The sequence below is a fragment of the Megascapheus bottae genome, chromosome 2 (genome assembly GCF_031878675.1).
Source record: "Megascapheus bottae isolate mThoBot1 chromosome 2, mThoBot2.hap1, whole genome shotgun sequence".
Lineage (NCBI taxonomy): Eukaryota > Metazoa > Chordata > Mammalia > Rodentia > Geomyidae > Megascapheus > Megascapheus bottae.
Genome location: NC_143510.1, coordinates 71,157,630 through 71,181,868, shown reverse-complemented (window position 1 = coordinate 71,181,868; position 24,239 = coordinate 71,157,630). Strand labels below are relative to the sequence as shown.

The following is a 24,239-nucleotide window of genomic DNA, read 5'->3' as shown; positions in this document are numbered from 1 at the left end:
TAATAGGTAATACCTGTGCAATTATTGACTGCAGCAGAATATCTACTCTTTCTTTTATTTTATTTTACTTTTTTTCTACTCTTTCTTTTAAAAACAGTAGAATAATGAAGATAGGTGGAATCATGGAAACAAATCCTGATTGAAGTCAAGCCTTATTTACATATGGGAATACACTATAATTCTAGAAGATATTAACTCATGAATATTTCTTGAAATAATATTGAGTGTTGACACACTTTATTGTTACCATATTTTAAAAATATTTTACTATGAAAAATGTTAAAGATTAAGGAAAATAAAAAAAACTTAAATATACCCTCATCTTTTGATCTAACAATTCCAATAAAAATTCCAACAATTTGTTCCACTTACAGTATTTGTACATGGAGGTATGTATTCTTTTTTATTTACACATAGCTGTATCTCCTACAATTACTTCTGTAATTGCCACCAAATAACATAAATTTGGTAGCTACCAAACTTGATTTCAGACATTGATAATGGAAATGTATCCGTTATGTGTGTCAAATATATCTGCTTTCAATAAGGCTATGGATTCATAAATTTAAATTTCTTGGAAGTTTACACAATAACTTTTGAAAGTCCACAATAGCTGCTTTCTGTTAAAATGTAGTTTATTTTTGTCCTATGAGAAATTTGTCTTAAAATATAGGTGAAAATCTCAACACTAAAAAGAAAGAAAGTGCCTACTTTATTTTATTTGTGGCTCTACTACATTTAAATATTTCTGTTTAGTAATATAAGCCCATAATTATCAGAATACATATGGGGGAAGGGTAATCTGCCACCTAGATGTGTAAATCCTTCATTCCAGAAGTTTGCTGTGTAAGTTTCAATGCTGCCATATGTTTAAAATTCCAGAGTGTTATTTATAGTATTTAATGTAATTTGCATGCATTGCAGTAAATTGTATTGTTTTAACATTTTATTACTTAAACATATAGACTAATATTGTTTTTCTGTGAAAATATACATAATATTGTTTATGTTACTGATATTTTCACATGAATTATTCAGAACTTAAAATGTTTATATGTACAAATTCTGGTACTATACTAGTGTACCAATGTATTCAATTGGTATTTGGGCCATCAGAAATATATTTCCATATTTATTGAAATACATGTATATATTTTCATATTTTCAATTTAGGACCTACTCAAGTATTAAAGATTTCAAATACAAATTTATATTATTACTTGCAAGTTCCCCCATTTCTGTGTTATCTGTTATTAAATCTTACCTTCAAAGTAACTTTCTCTATGAAGCTGTGCCTTCTTTAATGGTTTTCTAGCAGAAACTTTATTTTCACTATTTTTGAATAATGCTAGCCGCAGAGTAGGATCTAGATCAAAAGAGAGAGATAAGAAGGAAGATCAATTCACAGATTATATACAAGGTTTATAATTCTGGTTCATACCTTCTCTTAAACGACTATATATATCTTTTGTGGTGATATTTAAAAACAATATATTCCATAATGCACTATAGATGCACTGTAGATAATTTAGTGTTAAACTTGATAATATAAAAAGGTAGCCAACCTTGCATAAATTGTTATCAGATTGAACTTATACCTAGTACTTAGCATAAATGACAAAATTACAAATAAAATAAAAAGTTTAATGCAAACTTTCCAGTTATGATATCATCTTTCCATTTCAGGAGCTGCTTTATTGTTTATTAATTCCTGCTTTATATTGCTGTTTATTTTACCACAAAACTAAATAAAAGCTATTATTACAAGAAAAAGTACCCTCCTTTTTCCTCTATAGAGTTCAGATATAAAGTTGGAAACAATACAGACTAAGTAACTAAAAAGCCATAGAAAAAGTTTACTTCACTTATATTAAACATAGGACTTTGGCCCTGACATGTTATCTTGAAAGAACAAAGAAGATGTATATACATTTTTCTAAATTTAAAGCTAGAAATATTCTAAATCTATTGGTTTAAAAATTGAATGACATAAGTATAATGTCCTGTATTGTTTGGTTGGTGGTAACTAACTCAATGGAATGTAAAGGGGGGGACTTGGTATAGCTGCTTGAAGAATGTGCTGAAGAACTACAAAAGAAAAGATAATAGTGATGTTAAATGCCAATGAGTAGAATAGTGGGAAGTTATGCATTTATATAAATGTTACATAAAACCACAATTTGGCACAAAATACATTTTCCTAGGGTCTTACAAAAAAACAAAATAAATCTTATAGTCGATTAATATCAAAGCTACTGTAATAGAATTGAATATGAGAACTGGAACAGATTTAAATTACAAACAACAAACTATATATTTTAATTTAGTACTAAAGGAGCATAGATTTTTAGAAAGCATATTAGAGAGCCAGAAGTAATAACTTTTACTGTGATAAACCATGATAATTATTTATTAGTCTTTCTGATGAGTATTTATTAATCTTTCTAATAAAATATCTTATCCTTTCTAAATACAATTATTCACAGATATTAGGAAGATAGTCAATTTGAGGGCATCTTCCATATATATGGTTGATGTAAAGTGTTATAGTGTGGTTTCTGTATAAATTCAAAATATATGATCAATAATAATAAAATATGCATATTCATTTTATAGAACAGATGTTAATTCTTATCTGAATCACTTATTTAACATATTAGGATGACAAAAGAAGCATAATAAATCAGAAACACCTTCATATCATGGAGTGGCAAATTGTGCAGGGCCTTCCAACTTGCTGTGGTACCATATTACCATCTTGATATTCTTCTGTTCTTAACTGTTGATTCTACTTGATTTATAATCCAACATAAGATAAATTACATGCTAGTTCCAACTTTTATTAGCTAGCTGTCTGACTGAAACAACTGAGCTCACTTTCTGCTTTCTCTTTCCAGCAGAGATAAGACACTAACTTACTAAATGCAAATCTCTGAGTTCAAGCCCCAGAATGAATACCCAAGACAGAGAAGGAATAAAATTGAGTTTCAAGTACTACTGTGAGTTACAGAAGGGATATATACAGAGCATGAAGCCTCATGTCCACCTCAGCCTGGATCTGGAACAAACAGCAGCTAACAGATGCAATTACAACTTAATCAATGCTATCACGTTCAACACTTATGCTTGGAAAATACCATAGTTTTCTCTAATTTCTCTCTTACTCTTTCTGTCTCTGTCTCTCTGTCTCTCTCTGTTTCTCTGTCTCTCTTGGTTTCTGTTTCTCTGTCGCTCTCTCTCTATATGTGTATATGTATATGTATAGATATATAGGAAATGGATAGATGGGCCCATAATTGGCTTTCCCTTTTTTAATAAACATTATGAACAAAAGTAATGGATGTTTTTTAATTTGGGGGACACTTCCTTGGAAAATCTTTCCATGATTTGATTTCTTTAAATGTAAAACATGGATAACAAGAATATTAGAACATTTTCCTCAAGCTATTATCAAGATAAAAAATTCAACTCATATAAAATATTTAGACAAGTTGTCCAGCCCAATTTATTCAATAAAACAACCTTATTTCACAAGAGCACATATAAAGTGCTATAATTTTTAAATTTAAAAACAATCTGATTGCATCATCCATCTTACGCTGACCTAAAACCGAATTCAAATCACAAAGGGATAATGATAAGAAAAAAGAAACAGTAATTTAGAAGAGAAAAATAACTTGATGTTTGATAGTCTCCTGAAATATCACTGTGTATAAAGTACTATATAGTGTCTAGGGACAAATTCAGAAGATAAGGATATTGAAGCATTTTTGCAAAGTCAGCTTTTCTCATGTCTATACATCTGTGATCAGCAATAACAAATGAATATTGACTTACAAAAATTGTTGTAGCTCCCTCTAGAACTTTCTCAGTACCAGGAAGCAGGTATGTTGGAAGAGGAGCTGTGGCTCCTCTATCATGTGGTAGAGTGCTAGCCTTGAGCAAGATAAGGTTACGGTGAGTGCCCAAGTGCTGAGTTCAAGCCTCAGGACTGGCACATAAACCTTAGTTGCTATTATCCGTTTACAGCAGAAAGTCATGCTCTAGTGTTTCACATCTGTAATCTTGGCTCCCCTGGAGGCTAAGATCAGAAAATCGTGGTTTGAAATTAGGGGGGGCTAGAAAGTTTATGAGACTCCTAAGAGTCTTATCTTCCGTAAACTACCAAAATGCCAGAGTACTAGCCTTGGCACAAGAGGGTGGGAGACAGTATTCAAACCCTGATTTCAAGCCCTAGGACAAGCACCAATAAATACACACACTCTCTCTCCTCTCCTCTTCTCTCTCTCTCTCTCTCTCTCTCTCTCTCTCTCTCTCTCTCTCTCTCTCTCTCTCTCTCTCTCTCTCTCTCTCTCTCTCTCTCTCTCTCTCTCTCTCCCTCTCCCTCTCCCTCTCCCTCTCCCTCTCTCTCTCTCTCTCTCACACACACACACACACACACACACACACATAATTTTAGTTCTTTTTGTCATCAAGCATATTGTTCATCATCCTAAATATAAACTTACACCCATACACTGTGCAAAGGATAGTAATAGTTTTTATCCAGTTTAGTTAGCAGTTATTTATTGGATGTCTATAAGCTACCATTGGGCCTAGCAGTAGATTCTAGGAATTCAATGAGAATTAAGTAGAGTCTAAGCCTTCTTATTTTATTACTGTTTAGTTTATTACTGAAGTTTTCCCACACTGTTTCTTTTTGATTCCTTCACTCAAAATTCCTTACACTTGAAAACCAACAGAATTCCTCCAGTGTCTGAGTTACTTAAGGTACATAAGATACACATCAACCTTTATGAATTTCCTACCTTGGTTAATACCCGGCTGTGATTATAAATAGCTCAAGCTATGCTCTTCATTAAAATAAAATCAGAATATATGTATCAGATTATCACTGAGTACTAGACATTGTGCTCTGAAGTTGAAAAAACATATTTCTATCTCCCTGTAGCCCTGCTTCTCAAGTAAATTGACCTTTCCTGTTTAATCTTGCCTTCTCTTTTCTCTACTGGATATTTAAATTTGATACATAGAAACATAAAAAAAAGTATATTGTGTCCATTTTCTTCACCTTGAACTACTTACCAGTGGCTCTTTACCGTTCAGCTCTACATTGAGACTTCCAGTTCTCTAAAGCATTCTCTACCTCAACAACACCCACTCCCTTCCCCCACTTCCATTCCCTATGTAGCTCATCTTAGTCTGGCTACCAATTACTACACTATGCTTAGACTATTGAACCTGAATGTTTTTAATAAACCTGGAATTCTTACCTTACACATGAATCCTAACTTTGTGTCAGTATCTACTAAATTGCAGGGCAGATCATCAAGTACCAAAATTACTTTTGTGCATGATATCTGTAACTCAAACAAGAAAGTAAAGCATGATGAAGTCTGCACATTTTGGGGGGCTGGGGGGAGGTATTCAGTCATGGAGCTTGAACTCCTGGACACTCTCTCTGAGCTCCCCTAATCAGGGCTAGCACTCTACCACTTGAGATATAGCACCATTTCCGATTTTCTGGTGGATAACTGGAAATAAGAGTCTTACAGACTTTAGTGCCCCAGCTAGCTTTGAACTGCAATCCTCAGATCTCAGCCTCTTGGGTAGCTAAGACTACATGTGTGAGCCAAGGGCACCCAGCTTAGTCCTAGCAATTGTTGGCTTCATCTGTGACTTCCAATTAATTCTTCTTTCTTCTGTCCGACAGTTCCTTCTGTTCTCCCTCTCTTTAAAGAAAATTGCTTCAACTTTGCTATGATCTGTGTCTCCCTGAAAACTGTCTACTTCCTATGTTCACTCAGGTCCTGGCTTCAGGCACTTTGCTTCCTTCCTCTGCATGTAGTGCTTTCCATTAAACTTTGCTTTCTTACGTTAATTGAGGGATTACCTTTTGCCCTATTTTCACTTTATTTTAATTGATTGCCCTCTCCTATTCTTCATTAAAACAAAAAAATAAGAAGCAGGCAAGGTCTTGTTATCAAGCAACTTGTTCCATGGTTTTTATGGCACATAATTCAGTCTTATATTTTGTTAAAATTGTGTGATGTACTTCACCCAATTTAATTACTAGTTCCTATGTGCCTCCCTCAGAAAGCCAACCCAGGACCAGGACACTCCTATAGCAGTGTTATGGACAACACTGCCCTCTGGTGGCTTGAAATTTTGAAGTTGACAAATCATCCAAGGAAGAGGTACTTAGTATTTCAATGTATTTTAAAAATGTATTTGTAAACGTTTACATAATTGTAAATTTTACTCACAAGCTTTTGAACATTTAAAATGCAGTTTCAGCTTATTGGTACATATGAAGTTTTAAGTTTGGCGCTTATCTTGGACAGATTCAAACAAATTAGTAATAAAATTGAATTATAAAATGGGGAAGGCATTAGAAAACTTAAAAAAAAATTAAAAAGAAATCCCACAGTGGAGTTTTCAATGATTTATACACAGATCAAAGACAAAGACATAAATTCTACATCATCCCAGATTACTAGAAGATAAATAAAATGTGATAACCAGAAAAGGTCCCTCACATTTTATTCTCTCTTTCATCTTAGGTCATCTGTTAACATTTTATAGTCTGTGGGTTGTGAGTGGGGAGGAGAGGAGAACAGGGAGGAGAATACAAACCTCTCATTAAATTGTATATTTAGGGATTCAGATTTTTTAAAAAATGCTTTTGTTCCAATAATCTTATTTTGATGAAGCAAAAGTATAACATGGGGATTCAAAATCTCACCTATTGAGAAGGATGAGATTAGTCACATAATTAGTAATGTGCTGCCAACAGCACAGTTGCCATTCAAGCTTTTGGTTGATTATCCCTTCATTTATTACCCTATCATGCCCCCTTGTGACTGGTGAAAAGAAGTTTCCTTCATGTCTAATGTGATCTATCTGTAACTAGTGGACAGCTATTTTGCTTAAATGTACTATTCGCAATACTCATTTACTAGTATTTAAGTGAAACAAAATAAACTTTCAATTGTAAGAATTATCAAGGAAGTCCTGTGTATTTCTAAAGAGAGAATCATGTAGGAGGACTAACAAGGATTTTTTTTCTCTCAACCTTATTACTGAGAAACACTGAAAATATGACCAAATATATTTTTAAAATAGATTTAGCAAGTGTGTTGAATATTATGAGGCAATAATTATGCAGAGAACTTGGCTGAGTCAGTTCTTAAAACATTTTATTTTTTGGATATTTGAATTAGTCCCAGAAAATTCAGAATTTTCTCTTAGTTTCAAAGCAACTATGTTTTTGGACAGTCTTGAAGATGGGAAGAAATATATGTCAAAGAAATAAAATAATTCATCAAACTACCTTGGCTTACTATACTGAATTCCATATCCCAGAAGTAACAGTGTTTCAATACTGCTAAGGATATGCATCAGCAGACGCCACATAGCACTCAGTTCAGAACTCTGGGGAACTCAATAGGAGTTTGTAAAATAAGAGTGTAACAGACACAAACAAGTTGCAAGCACATGGTGATTAGTTGTTTTTTTTTTTTTGTAAAATTCTTCAATTTCTCTGCATTTGAAATCAGACAAAATTTTGGTGCACAATAAAAATCAGTTATCTCAAATAGTATAACAGTTATCTCAAAAAGAAAAAGAAGTCAGTATACAATAAAATGCATTATCTCAAGGAGATTAAGAGCTGTTTTATAAAATCAAGAAAGGAATATCATACATTTATGAAAATGAAATGAATCACTGGTAATTTATCAATGGTCAGTTGGCGATACCCCTATTATAAATTAGTCCTTGGAGAATATTATATATGAATGTTATATATCCTTTAAAAACACTAACAAAAATGTAATTTTAGAATTCTACTGAAATAGTAATTAAAATAATCAGCAAGAAACTCAATAATGATAAAACGTTTGAGTACTTATATGTACATGTAGAAGCTAGAACTATAAGAATAAAATAATTTTTGATAAACAAACAGCATTTAAAAAATTCCTGTCACTTATATTGAATATATATGTGCATGAATTTAGAAAGGTAAAAGTAAATGAAAAATTTGGGGCAATATTTAAATATTTTAAATATAAATTTAAATTATGATATTCAGTAATGACTTCCCATTTATTGTTTGGCATATAGAAACTTCTCCTCATATTAACTAATTGTGCTTAAATGATTAGAGGTGTCAAAAGAAAGTCAAATGCTTTCAAGAATGAGTTGGCAAGTAGGATAGGGGAGAGGATGTATTTGAATGCTTTCCAAATTCTTCATAATCATCAAAGACATAAATTATGCTTCTTTTCCTAGGTATCAAGTTGTGAAATCTTTATAGCAGAAATCTATGCAACTGATGTATTTATTGAATAATGAGGCCATTTCAGAACTCAAAATTAAACACATGAAACAGATGCTTTCTAGACTCCAAGTTCTCCCAAATAAACCAGGTTGAAACTAATTCTAATATAATTCTCACAGTATGCAAAACAAAGTAAAACTCATAGCAAAGTAGATAAGAGAGGGACTTGTTTTTAGAAAATTGGGGCATAATAAATCATTGAGTATAGTTTTCACTAAAGGTTAAGCTTTTTTAAGTCATTATCTTTAGACATAGTCAACTATAAATTTATTTCTGCTCTTATTAAACATAATCTTAAAATATATTTTAAAAAGAACCTATCTTCAATGTAGCACACAATTATTATTCCAAGAGCATTAACCACTCACCTAATTTTTTCTTCACTTTCTTTGATTTCATCTTCTGTGCCCTCTTCAGCATTTGTTGTGCAGTAGAAATTTCCTTGAAGCCCCTATTGACAGATAAAAATATCCAGAACATGTGTAGATGTGAGGATATAGATCAGTATATGTTACAGAATGATATGCTAAAATAAATTTATACTTTTTAAAACAAACCCTGTACTTGATTCTGATGCTTAGCTCCTTAACAAAGTATACATATTTTTTAATCCTAAAAGAATATCTTCCCTAGAAAGATTCTTAATATTTTTGGTGTAAAATAAACCACATACCATTCTTCTGAAATTTTTTCTTCTTTTTCGGATTTTCTCAAGCTCCTCCTACTTGTTCTTGATTCAGGTGTCTGAGATAAAGTGGTGTTTTCTGACCTGGCAATGGGAATAAATGACTTTTAACTGAAGCATATCAGCACATTTTAAAACTGCAAGCTGTTTATGTTGTCCCAAACTTGGAAATAAAATCCATGTAAGTTGCAGAAGAACTTTATCTTGAAAAGTAATAAAATGTCTGCCATTAATTTAAAATGTTTACATTGCAATTACTTGAGGCATATTTCAATCCTTTTGCTGAAAGCAATGGAGCACTGAGATTTTTCTTTTCATCTTTATCTCTACCTGTAAGCCAGTACAGATCTATTTGTTTACAAAACTTAGTTGCATTAACCTTTTCAAGGCAAAAGTTTTGTAATTGCTTTAGTACATCAATTTCACACATTTTCCTTACACTTCAAACTCCATAAAAACATGATATTTTAACATTGAATGTTCCTCCATCTTCTAAACATATTCATGTCTATTTTGGTTACAATGCAGTTGATCCTTAAAGGAATGTTCAGCTTACTTGCTATTTAAATGTGTGTGTTCCAGTGAAAACACATTTTCTTTCTCATTACATAGCCATGCTTGTGCTGGATAACTTGGAAAATTAAGGGAGGTATCATCACATTTCAAGGTTCCAGTATTCTGGTCAGAAAATAAAACAGTTATATAGATAAATTAGCATAAAGCAAATTGAAAAGCTCTAGCATTTGTATCCTATGACTTGCATATTATCAAGTCTCCTCATAAGAGCAACATCCATAAAATGATATAAAATACAATTTCTGGATTATACATAAATGGTCTTTTTTAAGGATGACGAATATGGTTTTTTTTCCGTTAAGCTCACATGTACAAAATGATTAATTGTGAAGATCTTTAAAAAATCTCAGAAAACAAAAACTTCAAAGATTATCAAATAAATCACAGATATTGCAGACCATTGACCTCTGACTGAGAATCTTCAGCTGCCGCCCCCTTAATGCATATTTTGGTATTTTTAAAGTACTGTCAACTAGTGATTTCAGTCTACTGCCAACCATGCAGCTGAGGCATATCTTTTTTTTTTTCTTTTTGCTACTGTGAAACAAAGTGTTGAAAGAAATCCAAAGTAAAGAAAAGAAGAAAAAAGAGGAGGGGGGAACCTTAGAAGCAAAGGAAAGAAAAGCTACATGAAAAATTACATCTGGGATAAGGAGGAAGTCCAAAGCTTCTAAAAGTAATTATGTTTTTCAAGTCAATAAAGTGCATTATTAATCACTGCAGCACAGCATAACCTTAAGAAATGAGCAAAGATTGAGCCCTCAGAAGTTTCCATGACATGTTACCTTTGGCGAGTGCAGCTGGTTTGGGAGGAGAAGTGTTTGTGAAGGGAAGTGGGTGGAATCTACAGCGAGCCATTCTTTCTCTAAGGCAGCCTGCATAAATAATGACAACAGAAGGTTCAAAATTTTAGTTTGCATTCATTTTACCAAACTTCCTTTTAAATTCTCCATTGAACCATATGTGTTGACCAAGTATGTTAGGGTTTTCATTTATATGATGTTATTTTGTGCCACTGTGACTGAGGAACTTGCATACATCTATTTAAGGCAAACACGCCCAAAAATAGGCTAATTCTTTTTATCTCTAAGTTTGGGACAAAGTGAAAATGTGATATGTGAGTGCTCTAAAAAAATGAGGTGCAGATATTTCTGAGTCAAGTAGTCAGAGTCAACACTGATTGTAAATACTGTAATTCCTACCTTAGGAATGCATGTAACTAACCCCTCTGTACATCACTGAAAATCAAATTAAAATTTAAAAAGTCATTACTTAGGTCTTTGTATTACAAATTGTTGCTTCAACATCAATTTTTTTCTATATACACTGAAAATAAACTAGATTTTTTTAAGATTACTTTTTCATCCCTCAAACCTCCCAATATTTCTGAGTGAATTAATGAATATACATAGAAATATATTCAACATCAAATATATTCAACATTATTCCTAGTATCATTAGTCTTTGCAAATGTGAGAATGGCAATATAAATAAATTTGTGCTTAAAATTTGAAATCACTGTTTTTTAATCTCTTCTCTCTTCTTGAAACTTTACTACTCCATTTATAAATTTTCAAATGTATTCTTCCTTTTCCTGTATTTGTGTTGTATACTTAAAATATAATCATAAATTTTATTTAGCTACATTATCTAAGACTATAATAAACTTCTTTGGATCTTTGTAAAAAAGTGATGAGTAGCTATTTGGTTTTAAAATGGTTATTGTTAGCAGAGAAAATATATTTTGATATTAAATTAAAAATTGTGAGAAGTCAATGTAATTTTTTATTTTATAATTTCATATTCTCAATTGCCTTTTGAAAAAATACTGGAAAGGAGAAACTGTCCGAAATAGGACTGCAACAATAAACTTGTATTTAAGACATTAAGTATCAGGAAATAAAGTCAAGTTTGTATTATTTGAATATGATGAAAACAGAAACTCCTTGTCAGTTAACTTGTGAGATTCTTTCTACTGAGGAATTCTAACATATCTCAATTATATCTCTTTTTAAGAATTGAAAATAGTTAAGAATAAGTTCAAAAGCTTTGTTGCAATATATAACTTGAGTTACTAGCAAGATATTTTATTCTAAACCATTGCTCGGCTACCACAGAAATTGTAAGAATATGTTACTTAATAGGATAATAAACTAGACTTAGGCTAAGTATATCAGAGTGGTGTACACAATAAGTACGCAGACTTTGTTGGTCAATTATAAAATTTCAAAATGCAATATTCCTTAATACAGAACTATATAGAGAAAAAGTGAAAAAAAGAGAGGAAAAGAGACAAACAGAGGGAGAAATGGCTCCCATTACTATTCCTCTTTCTCATCCTCACAGAAGAAAAGAAATAGTTTAAAAATGGCAATCCAGAAACATTGACTACAGTTGAGGGGTTCCCTACAATTAAAGAAAACAGTATGTGTCATATTTGTACGTAAAAAAGTTGAGATGAAAACCACTTCCCATTTTACATGGGAAATTTTTGAAAATGAGAACAATGAATAACAAGAAAAATGGTGCACAGGCACAGGTGGGAAGCTGAAATACTTTATGTGCATATATGTAAACTGAATGTAAAAGCAAGTTAAATTTATTTCAGAAGTTAGTGAGATCAAGGTATGTCATATGCATGTATGGAAATGTCACAATGTAAATTCCCTTGTACAGATGTTAATAAAAATATCTTTTTTGCCAGTCCTGGGCCTTGAACTCAGGGCCTGGTCATTGTCCTTGGGCTTATTTAAGACTAGAGCTCTACCACTTGAGCCACAGCACCATTTCTGGCTTTTTTCTATGTATGTGATACTGAAGAATCGAACCCAGGTCATTGTGTAGGCTAGGCAAGCACTCTACCACTAGGCTAAACTCCCGGCCACAAAAAGTATCTTTTAAAAAGATAGGAGGGATCATTTCTACACTGTTTGTGGGAGTGTAAACTCAATCAACCACTATGGAAAGCAGTAGGGCAATTCCTCAAAAGACTAAACTTAGAGCTCCCTTATGACCCAGCAATTTCACTACTTGGTATTTACCCAATCGTCCAGAAACAAGGACATACTAAATCCACTAACACAATGATGTTCATTGCAGGACTATTTACCATAGCAAAGATATGGAACCAACCCAGATGTCCCTCAGTTGATGAGTGGATCAACAAGATGTGGTATTTATACACAATGGAATTCTATGCTGCCATCAGGAACAATAACATTGCCCCATTTGTAAGGAAATGGAAAGACTTGGAGAATTCATATTAAATGAAGTAAGCCATACTCAAAGGAACATAGGCTCAATGGTTTCCCTCATTTGTAATAATTAGAACAAACCTTGGACTCTCCTAGCAGGGGATTACAATAGATCAAAACCTAGATACATAAGGCCATATAGGATGAGGTCAAATGAAAAGACCTCCAGGATATGGCAACAAGAGCAATACAATGTGTGATTGTTGTTCTTAATGTACTATGACATTTCTCATCTCTTTTGTTGTCTCTTGGTTTTTCTCATATTGTTACAGAATCTTACCTTATTATCTGATATATTTTATATACGTTTATTTATTTATTCAAAATAGGAAAGGGAAGAGGGGAAAACAAGATGAGGGGAAGAGATGGGGGAGGGAAATGGGGACAAAAACATGAGAAGGGGTATCAGTGTGTGTGAAGTAATACCTCTATGTGGCAAATATAACTGTAACCCTTCTATTAATTACAATTTAAAGAAAAGATATTGCAGCTGGGCATGGTGGCTCATGCCTGTAATCCTGTCTACTCAGGAGGCTGAGATCTGAGGATCGTGGTTCAAAGCCAACCAGGGCACTAAAATTCATGAGACTCTTATCTCCAATTAACCACCATACAAAAGCAGAAGTGGCACTGTGGCTCTAGAGGTAAGGCCACTTCTACTTGAAACTGATATAAATGGATTTGTTTAAACTTTGTTGTACACAAGTTGTAAATATCACAATTAACTCCCTTTGTACTAGTAACTTAGAAGAACCGAAACAACAAAACTCTCAAATCCGTTTATCATAAAAAATTGGTCACTGTCCTTAGCAACATACCTCTTTTACTGCCTGAACTAAAGTTTAAAGGAATGCTGGTTACTCCAGATTACCCTACAGTCATGTACCTGATAGATGAAGATAAGAAGAAACTTAGCCTGGCACAGTGGCTCATACCTGTAATCCTAGCTACTCAGGAGGCTGAAATCTGAGGATCAAGGTTCAAAGCCAGCCCTGGCACAAAAGGACCTGAGTATCTCCAATCAACCTCTAGAAAATGGGAAGAGGGCTCAAGGATAGGGCGGCAGCCTTGAGTTGAAAAGCTCAAGGACAGTACCCAGGCAAGATCAAGCCCCATGACCCACCAAAAAAATAATAATGAGCAGAAACATGATGTTCTCTTGGCTGCTGTCAATGGCCTCAAACTCAACATACCTACTCATGTCTTTTAACAAATTTAAAGCTACTCTATACTAACAACAAGGATTTCATACCCTGATAGTAATTACTAGCTAGAACTGAGCCACTGACTTTCCTGATGCTTTTACTGCAGAAGCTATCAATGTGTGCCAAACTTGTGACAGCTTACACATTTGTTTTGTAGTGGAGAAGTTCCAATCCAGTATTTTCTTCCTGTTTGTTCCTGAAAACTGGCATTATAATGTCAATCCTATAACATTAACATTGTATTTATCTCTCAGATTACCAATCAGCTGACTGAGGTTATATAAATTTGGCTCTTGAACAAAGACTGCATAATGTTTCAGGTTCTGTCAAATTGAGTCTGACAGACTTATTTGTCTTTAAGTTTTTTTAAAGCTACTTAGCCAGAACTCAGTGGCTCACCCCTCTAATCCTCCCTATTCAAGAGGCTGAGTTCTAAGGATCACAATTGAAAATCAGCTTGGACAGGGAAGTCAATGAGATTCTCATTTTCAACTAATCAAAAATCTTGAAGCTAGAGTTGTGGATCAAAGGATAGAGCACAAGCCCTGAGGACAAAAGCTCAGGAAATGTGCTCAGATTCTATTTTAAGCCCCAGAGCCAATACACACACACACACACACACACACACACACACACACACACACACACACACACACACACACACCAAACATGAGCCAACTCAATAATGAATTGATACTCTGAGCCTATAATTTGATAGTCATTTCTCTTTGTTTGCTAAGAAGTATAACAAGAGAACAAGAGATGGTCACATGTATTGTAGCTCCCATGAAACTACATCTAGATATTGTACCACCTCAGAGAATTCATGAGGTAGACAGATGCCCTGGAGAGGGCATAGTGGTCACAAGACACCTTCAAAATCTGAGGAAAGCACCACAAGGACCATGAAAAGCATTCAGACAGGTTTTCTTTCAATGGCCAGTGTCATTTTGAATAGCAACTTGTATTACATTTCCTTTTATTGTGGAATAAAAAGGCAGAGTGTATGGTACCTCTACCTAGGTTAAACTTTCAAGCCCACTGAGGAGGTCATTACAGAAATGGAAGGATATGAGCCGAGCTAATAATACTAAGCTTAAGTAAATGCACTGCAAGGTGAACCAGCAGGTTTTATCCCCTTTCATTTGTTAAGACTACTCATTTGAAGTGGTATGTACTGAGAAAATGTACTTCACAGTAGCAAGTCATAAATATGATTGCAGGGTAGTTCTTCCTGGGTCTTTTCTATTTGTGAATGATTTGTGGCACAGACTATCTTCTTAAAGGTGTTCAGATAGTGAAAAGACTAACAAAATACAGAAACACTAAGTCTCCTGATTGGAATTTGGAAAGCACTTTTGTCAACATCCTCACTGAGATGTCACATGTGCACATATACAGACATCAAATTACACTTCACACTTGCAGCTATTCTGCAAGGCTACTTTTTAAGATTTCCGATGCATGACTGAAATTTTGAGTAATACCAAACCTCATCTATGTGTTATATGTACATACACAAATGTAAACATATTTTTACTCTAACATATATAAAGTTTATATATCATGAAGGTTAATATATAAATCATTGTAAGATGAAATAATGAATAAAATAGAGCCACTGTATCAATATACCTTAAATAAACTGCACATCATGACGACACTATTTTATTTGAGCACAAATACAATGAGCCTGCAGCTACTGTCTTGATAAATGACATGGCTTCTAGGGGCCAGGAGTTTGGCCTAGTGGTAGAGTGCTTGACTAGCATGCATGAATACCTGGGATCGATTTCTCAGTACCACACACATAGAAAAAAAAAGCCAAAAGTGGTGCTGTGGGTCAATTGGTAGAGCTCTATCCTTGAGAAGACCCAACCACAGTGCTCAAGCCCTGAGCCCAAGCCCAGGACTGGCAAAAAAAGATGAGATGGTTTCTAAGTAGGTACTCACAGCAAATATACACAATGTAAGTATTCTGGACAAATTACAAAGAAATGATTTATGTTCTCAGTTATAACCAAAGATAATGTGATAGTGAGAATTCATCATGCTACTCATAGGATTGTGTGCCATTTAAAATTTATCAATTGTTTGTTTCTGAAATTTTCCATTGAGAAAAGTGGACTTCTATACTTGCTAACCTTTACACAGAGAAGCAGAAGAACTATTCTAATTTAAAAGAGAATAAGGAAAGATGAAACTGAAACCTGTGATCTTGGGTTGAATCTCCTACTAAAAGAGGATGTGATTGAGACAAGTAGCATAATCAAGTAAGGTCAAATGGAACAAGGAAGTGCATCAATGTGAATTCCCGAAGTCTCATAATTGTACTGTGGTTATACATCACCTTTATTTCTAAAAAACCTGAACCTGGGTAGGAAGAACTCCTGTATCCTATACAAATAACATGTGTTCTATGACCTCTTTACTTATAGAACAAACAAAGATGTTAGGAACTGGTAGCATACTTTCCCAAGTGTCACTTGAGCCCCAAACTATAATACAATAATAATTAGGGTAAACAGCTCTGCAAAGAATGCTGAACATATTTAAAGCGCAAGATGTGTCTGTTGTATTTGGCACTTACTTCGTCAAATGTAAAGTCCCTTAGATCTATTTCTTCATAGTCTTCTTCTGATTCTTCATTCTCAATTGCCTCAAGGGCTATTGTCAGTTTCTTTCGTAAAATAAAGCCCTTCCAAACTGCCTAAAAAAAAATTTAAACTATGTTATAAGGGGTTATGGATCAAACCTCAAACCAGATTCTCTGTGTTATCCCATTAGGAAGATAAAACATCTTAAAACTTAGTTTAATGGCTTAATAATCTGGTTTTTGAACTTTATGTGACACTTAAAACTGCAAGATAAATTAAATGACCGCATGTGTCTAAATCTCAGGAGACTGTCTTTGGGGCAAGCAGAAAAGAATCTTTAAAAACTCCCCCAACTTCACATGTAGGTCAACCAATCAATTATCTGGCAGTTCCTTCAGGAGCCATTCTAAACCAAGAAGTAAGAGATACACAGAAAAGCCAATTTTGCTAATTTTCAGACGATTATCTATACATAGTAAGTCAAAACACATTCAGGAAAATGTCAGTATAGAAAATGGACAAATGAAAGAGGTAGTAATGTGGCCCCTAACAGTTAATTTCAAAGTAAAATTATCAGACAGTAACGAAACAAAACTATCAGACTAAAAAAAAAACTCTAGAGTAGGAAAGTTCTCTTTATGATAACTATAAGTACAAATAATCTTAAAAAATTAATAACTTTATGAACTGCTATGGAGCTTCCGGATATATAAAGTAAAAACATGAGTAAATACAAGCTTTGCATGCAGTCTTTTGAGGATTTTCATATACTTAAGGAACACAGACATCACATAAACATATATTGAAGTATGTATGCATGGCACTTAAAATATAAAAATTTCTGAATAATAGCAAAAATATTCTTAAAAATAAAAGTACACACAGATAATTTAAGTTAAAAAGTAAAATTTCAAAACACAATAGCTGAACCAGTGAGAGAAGCTTGAATTCTCTGAAAATACTTTATAATTTCCTCCAAGAAAACCTCATTACAAAAGTAAGACATGTTAGGATAGTATTATCTCAGAAAATACATTGACATCAGAGGCTGGAGGACTATGCACTGCAGAACAGAAAATAAAATTGAATTCAATGAGTTCACAATCATGATATACAAAGACTTGCTGTAAATTATAAAGAAAGACTGCTTTCTGCTGCCTTTTTTATTAAAGAATTTATTAGCATTGATTTTTACATCATATTTCAATTGATGTATTTAACAAGCAAGTATCTGGTGCCTTTTATTGAAGACCCAAGGCTCAAGTATAGGATATCCAAAAAAGATATCTGTCACCGAATAGACAGTTTTATAAGATAATAAACTTCTCTTTGAAAGGAATGAAGCAAAACTTGAATTGCCATGAACTGCTAATATTAAAAATATTGTTTGTTCAATAATAGCAGATAGAATTTGCATTGCATGATATCTGTATTCTTTAGGCAGTAGATCTATAATCTGAGAAAATAAGCAAGGTTTCTTTCTTTTTCTAATAGTTCTCTTTTATAAGTTGCCCTCAAGCCCACAGTAAAAACTGTACATGCCCTGATTTCAAGGGGAGTATAGTACAAGAAATTAAGCAGAGTCAAATGTCGACTATTAGAACCATAAGAAAATTCTTCTTAAAACTATGGTTTTTGAATTGGGCACTGGTGGCCCACATCTATAAGCTTAGCTAATCAAGGGCTAAGATATGAGAATTCAGGTTGAAACTTAGTCCAGTCTACCCCCTGCCCCCAAAAATCCATGAAACCTCTAGTTAACTAGTAAAATGTCTGAAGTCGAGTTTTAGAAAAGTGGTAGAGAGCTAGCTAAGAGTTTAACAAAAAGTCAAAATCCAAGTGAGTGTAAGCATCCCTGACTTCAACACAAAAAAAGAAAAAGAAAAAAATAGTGAAAGAGAAGGGGAAACCCAAGGAGAATGGAAGTAAATAAGGAAAGGAAATAAAATAAATAAAACAAAGAAACAACAACATAAAAAAAAACCTAAGACTTTAATGGTAAAAGCCCAGGAACTTGAGAGAAAGTGATCCCATATTTTTTTTTCTTAAGGATTTGTTTCAGTTTTTTTTTGGATGTTGCAATATCTCAGGGGCATCCCTGATTCCCCCTCTTATGTACGACATAGCCAAACACTCTTGGCATCTACTTCAAAGCATGCATGTACACACACACACACACACACCTTCAACAGAAGTCATTATGCAGACTGGATTGTGATATTCTTCTCATATTCTTGTCTATGTGACTACTACTCCACAGCTAACATGCTGGTCTATTCTGTCACTACTTGTCAGGATAATGAAGTCAATCTGACTTGGCCATGTCAATCTACCCTTAAAAACCCTCCAATGTCTTACATCATCAGGAATATTAATGACCTACATCCTATAATGTTCCAACCATACTGGTTTCTTTTTCCTTAAACACTGTGGGTACCCTACTAATTCAAGGTCTTTATATTTGATGGGCCTTTTGCTGGAAAGATTCTTTTGCCAGCTATCCAGTGGCTTACTCTCATATTTCAATGTCACCTTTCATGGCCTTCCATTTCCATCCTACTTAAAATTATAAACTTCCTTTGGACACCCCCATCCAATTTATATTCATCTTTCTTCTTATCACTTTATTAACCATACATTCTAACAAAATGTAAGCTAGTTAGGTCTTATGGTTGAATTATAAATGTTTATTTAATTTGCAATCATTAAATTGCAGCATAGTGCTTTCTATAGATGTTATTTTATATATCTATTTTTTTAGAGAAGTAATGTTTCTTTTTTGTAATTTAGGTTAAAGTTATCCCAATTTACAGTCAAATTCGGGTTGAAAACATACATAAATTCGGTATTTATCTCGAGCACCATTTGTCATTCATTAAGATAAAAAAGTATCACTCCTATCACTCCTAAGAAAAGCAAGTACAAAATGTATCATTTAAAGTCTGCTTCATTATATATATATATATATATATATATATATATTATTTTTTTTTTTTGCCAGTCTAGGGCCATGAACTCAGGGCCTGAGAACTGTCCTTGGACTTTCTCAAGGCTAGAGCTGTACCACTTGAGCCACAGCACCACTTCGGGCTTTTTTTATATGTATGTGGTACCAAGGAATTGAACCCAGGTCCTTGTTCATGCTAGGCAAGCACTCTACCACTAGGCTAAACTCCAGGCCCTGCTTCATTATCTTAAACCAATTAACTCAGCTATTTTTTTTGTGGGGGAGGGGTAGGGCCTAGAAGGTGAGGCCTATAATCAGAATGAGCCAGAAGTCTGAGTCTCTTAGAAATATAAATAGTAGCTGTATATATCTGTGTAGCATGTCTCATTAGGGAAATGGAAACCTATGCTGTAAAAGGAGGCTTAACTCGTGGCCCAGTGCTCATTCCCTGGTCTTGGGGCTGTATCTGGCTGAGATGGTGCCTGGTGGTTGGAAGGCGGAGTGGCTGTGGTTAGGGCCACCTCTGGGATAGGCCCCAACCCTTCCTCCCTCTCCAACAGCATAGTGAGAGTACCTCTCCCACCCTGCCCACCTTTTTGCTGATAGCTCCTGCATCTTCTTTTACCTGAATGTACTTCCTGTCCTGATGCATCTGATTGTCCTCTGGTGATGGGGGGCTGGGTGCAGATGGTCAGTTGGCCCTTTCCTTTCTTGGCTTGTTCTGGTTGGGAAGTGTTGGAGGACCGAGGACAAAAATCTTGACATATATCTATTTTGTTTATGTGTGCTTCTTCCATTAGGATGTGAATTCTATCGGGGCAGGACTTTAGGCCTATTTTGTTTGTAGCCTTATTTCCTAAGCTTAGGACAGTCTCTGATGCATTTAACAAAAATGTAAAAAAAGTGAAGAGTAAATAAATAGGAATAAATTCAGGTATAATTCACTTTAAAATCTAGTACTGGCAAAATTGAGATAAGTCCATTTAATGCTTTCTGATGGAATAAATATTGGAAGACCATTAACATTTAGTTTGGTAGATTTTTTTAAAACCAACTTTCTAGAAATCGGTATCAGTTAGGGGAAAGAAGAATTGCTCTGGCTAGGCAAACCTTTGTCAGTTTGATTAATGACACCTTTGAGAGATTTTAAACAGGATTGAATCGTTTGCTTGATATAGTCATGAACACCCAATTTTGCATTTAAGTAGTTTCCTCGGTCCAGATTCTAAGAAGTCCATAGTCAACATATAGCAAACCTATACCTACATACATATCCTTACAAACACTAAACAGATCCATGTAACTGTAAATCACCATCAAGGCTGTTTTTTAATGCAGAATAACCTAGTATGAGGTACTTAATAAATCTTTTATAGCCATATCATATCAAATTAAAATTGACCTGAATTCGAAGAGCAGCTTTCTCCCTCTGTTTTTGTGTAGCCATGGTATTTACTTTTTTTCCTTTCTTTAAAACAGTCTGGTTACTGATGGAGGAATTTTGTTGAGGTACTGTTGCAGCCCACTGTGGCTTTGTGGATGAATTGACTTTTCTGCGTGTGATGTAACCACGCCAGTGTGCTTGAATTATCAAAGCCGCTATACTACAGCAAGTAGAAAGAAAATGTGTTTTAGTATGTGTGAATATACAAGTCTAAGAGATTATACATTTTGAACAAGAAACATAAACGTATTCTAAAAATAACCAATAACACTTTTCCTTTTGTTGATATACAGTCAACAAGTAAAAATAATATGGGTACCTTCACAATTGAGGGAGGGAATAAGTGTGCAGTTTAGATAGGGATTTGGGTACAAAAGAGTATGATTTCTTTTCAGAAGGGGATATTATTGCCATGATGGTCATTATTTTCACAGTGAAGATACTTGTCCAGAAAAAAGGGAGGGATGTCTAATGTAAGCAACCAATGCAGATTTTGCAAAGTGGGGTAAGATTCTTGTCATTATATGGAAAAAGCCTTAGTGGAAAAAAAAAGCCTAAAGGAAAAAAATGGAAGAGGGATTGTTAACAATGCTCCCTCAAGAAAAGTTTTCAATAGTCAAATACTTCTGAGTTACCAAAGTCAGTAAAAAGTTCTCCTTTCCTCATGCTGTTCAGTATCAGGGGGAATTATGTGATAAAATACATGACATATGACACTGACTTACCTTCCCCCTTAGGGTCTTTAGTATATCTACTGTCCATTTTTTCTTCCTTTACTTTTTAATATACATTTGGCTATTTTATTTATCATTAAGCAAAAGTTCTAAGTATTGTTCATATGAAATTTCAATAGGTTACCTTTGGGCTATTTGCAATAAGGGCATCAGGTAAATGAAATGGTAATGTATAATCTAAATATTAATGCTGTTTTAAACATTAAAATTAAATTCAGTTCTAGTACATTAGAATAGTTCAAATAGCTACCAGAAGAGAAACATGGATTACACTGACAATTCCTAAAAATTGAAGATGGAAATTAGTAGTGACTTGGACATATCTCCTGTTTAGTACCAAGCATTTTAGGGGAAAACTAGACAGTTTTTCCATTCTTGTATGGACAGTGATGATAAAAGAACAAAACAGTAAAGAATTGACAGACCTAAGAGAAAGCCAAACATTTTTTAGTTCAAAAAGTAATTAAAGCCAGACTTTAGTTTTCTAAAGCTGTTTAATAGTTGTAAGGGAATTAATGTAATTAATTAATAACAGGGAATACTACCATTTTACAGAGGTGTTGGGCCAAAAAATTACAGCATTTTCAATTCCTTGCACACCATGCATATTACATATTTACTAATTCAATAAACAAATATGAAGTCCAGGTAAAGGTCTCTTAAAAAGAGAAGGAAAAAAATCTTACCTTTTGAAGCATAATGTTTTTAGAATGTATATTCTTCATGTTTAAAATAAATGTAATTATTCAGAAACTTAGAAATTTGTAAGCAGAAAAACAGTTTCACATTTATCTATTTTCAGTTAAGGTAGAATAAGAATTAACTGTGAACAGGTTAAAATATAAAGAAATTACTCTGTAGTGTGTTTAATAACTGCATACTTCATGAAAGTATTTTCCAGGAACTTACTAAGAAATATAGTGATTTAAATCATTAATTGGTTATATTAACTATAATTACATAACAACCATAAGACAAAATGATTTATAGCTCTTACACTTTTGAATCCTGCTCAGTATTTTGATGATTGCTCATCAGGGAATTCTTCATTACTGTTTCAATGAGTGGGATTTTTCTGGTGAGAATACTGTCTATCAGGCTATCTTCACTCTTCTGATCTATTATTCTTTCTCTATTTCTCTGTTCCATATTTTCAACCGAGAAAGAGAAACTTGACGCTGAATGGCTAGAATGAATGTCATTCAACTTCTGAGGATAGTCTGGTGCTTCTGCTTGATCTTCATTTGAATGCGATGGGGAGACTCCATTTTCCAGGGCCCTGTCACTGTTTGGAAGGGTGAGATGATTTGGATGGGTTTCTGATCTGTCTCTCATGGTCACATTTACATCTCCACGTTCATGTTCATCTCTGAATTCATTACTTAATGCCATCAACTTTTTGAAGGAAATACAGAGTTTATCTGCAGTATCCCAAGTGAATGTATCCCTGAATAAACACAAAACAACATTGAATAAGAAGAACTATATCCACAAACATCACAACTTATATAGATTATTATATGCCAAAGATCAATGTTAAAATCACTGCAACATTCACTTTAAGTTATTTTTAGCTATTTATTTACAAATTGATCTAATTTTAAAATTTGAAATACTTGTTAAGTTTATTTAGATGTCAGTCCAGACAAAATGTCTGGAAACTTTAAGGTCATTACTATTTAAGGTATTTTTGGTACAAATAAGAAAAAAAAACATGATTTTATTATAATAAACACCAGAAATTATGGTGGCCTAAATTTGGAGACTTTACTTATAAAATAAGTACATTTCCTACACTGGTATTTGCCATGCAAAATATTTGTATTGGACATTTAAACAAAGATCTTATATTATGGGAAAGTTTTTATTTCTATGTTTCTCTAGAAAAATAATCCAATTCAAAAATATTTCAAGACATAATGATATTCTCTTGAACAAGTGTTTAATCCCTATCTTTAGGATTCTATGAAATGCTCAGATTCTTGAGTACATTTATATCTTCTTTTATTTCAATTTATTATAGTTTATTTTACATTTTACTTCTTAAAAAATATAAGGATGCAAGGCAATGGTGAAGGACTTGCCTAGTATATATATGCCATTTGGTTTGATCCCTAGCACTGAAAATTCTATTAGTGAATGAAATTTTACTTATTTCACCATTACATGTTCTATCTCTATAAATATATAGACACAAACTGGCTTGTCTCCACTGCAGTTATGCAAGGATATTTGATCACATTAAAGAAAATGGAAGTTACAATTATCTCCTGGAATGGAAATACAATCTGATAATTCCTATTTAAATTGTAATAGTAATTATTCTTCAAGGGACCTAAATGGTTAAATCACATGTTGAAGTCTATACTTGAAGACAAGGGATACAAAGGATCCGTCTTACATGAACACATGCATTACTACATACGTAATAAAATATTAATTTAGCTTTGCAC

At 33.5% G+C, this 24,239-nt stretch overlaps 1 protein-coding gene across 4 annotated transcripts in view; it reads right to left on the bottom strand.

The window, feature by feature from the left end:
* Positions 1-24,239, bottom strand: part of Lrriq1 (leucine rich repeats and IQ motif containing 1) — a 130,132-nt gene that overhangs the window by 60,713 nt on the left and 45,180 nt on the right. For all 4 annotated transcript variants that reach the window (XM_090328339.1, XM_090328336.1, XM_090328337.1 and 1 more), the window contains exons 17-24: positions 22,784-23,233; positions 21,011-21,212; positions 16,655-16,774; positions 10,391-10,480; positions 9,586-9,707; positions 9,018-9,113; positions 8,713-8,795; positions 1,265-1,366 (exon numbers count right to left, since the gene is read on the bottom strand). In XM_090328339.1, coding sequence (XP_090184465.1) covers positions 1,265-1,366; positions 8,713-8,795; positions 9,018-9,113; positions 9,586-9,707; positions 10,391-10,480; positions 16,655-16,774; positions 21,011-21,212; positions 22,784-23,233 — 1,265 coding nt within the window. The remainder of the gene's footprint in view (positions 1-1,264; positions 1,367-8,712; positions 8,796-9,017; positions 9,114-9,585; positions 9,708-10,390; positions 10,481-16,654; positions 16,775-21,010; positions 21,213-22,783; positions 23,234-24,239) is intronic.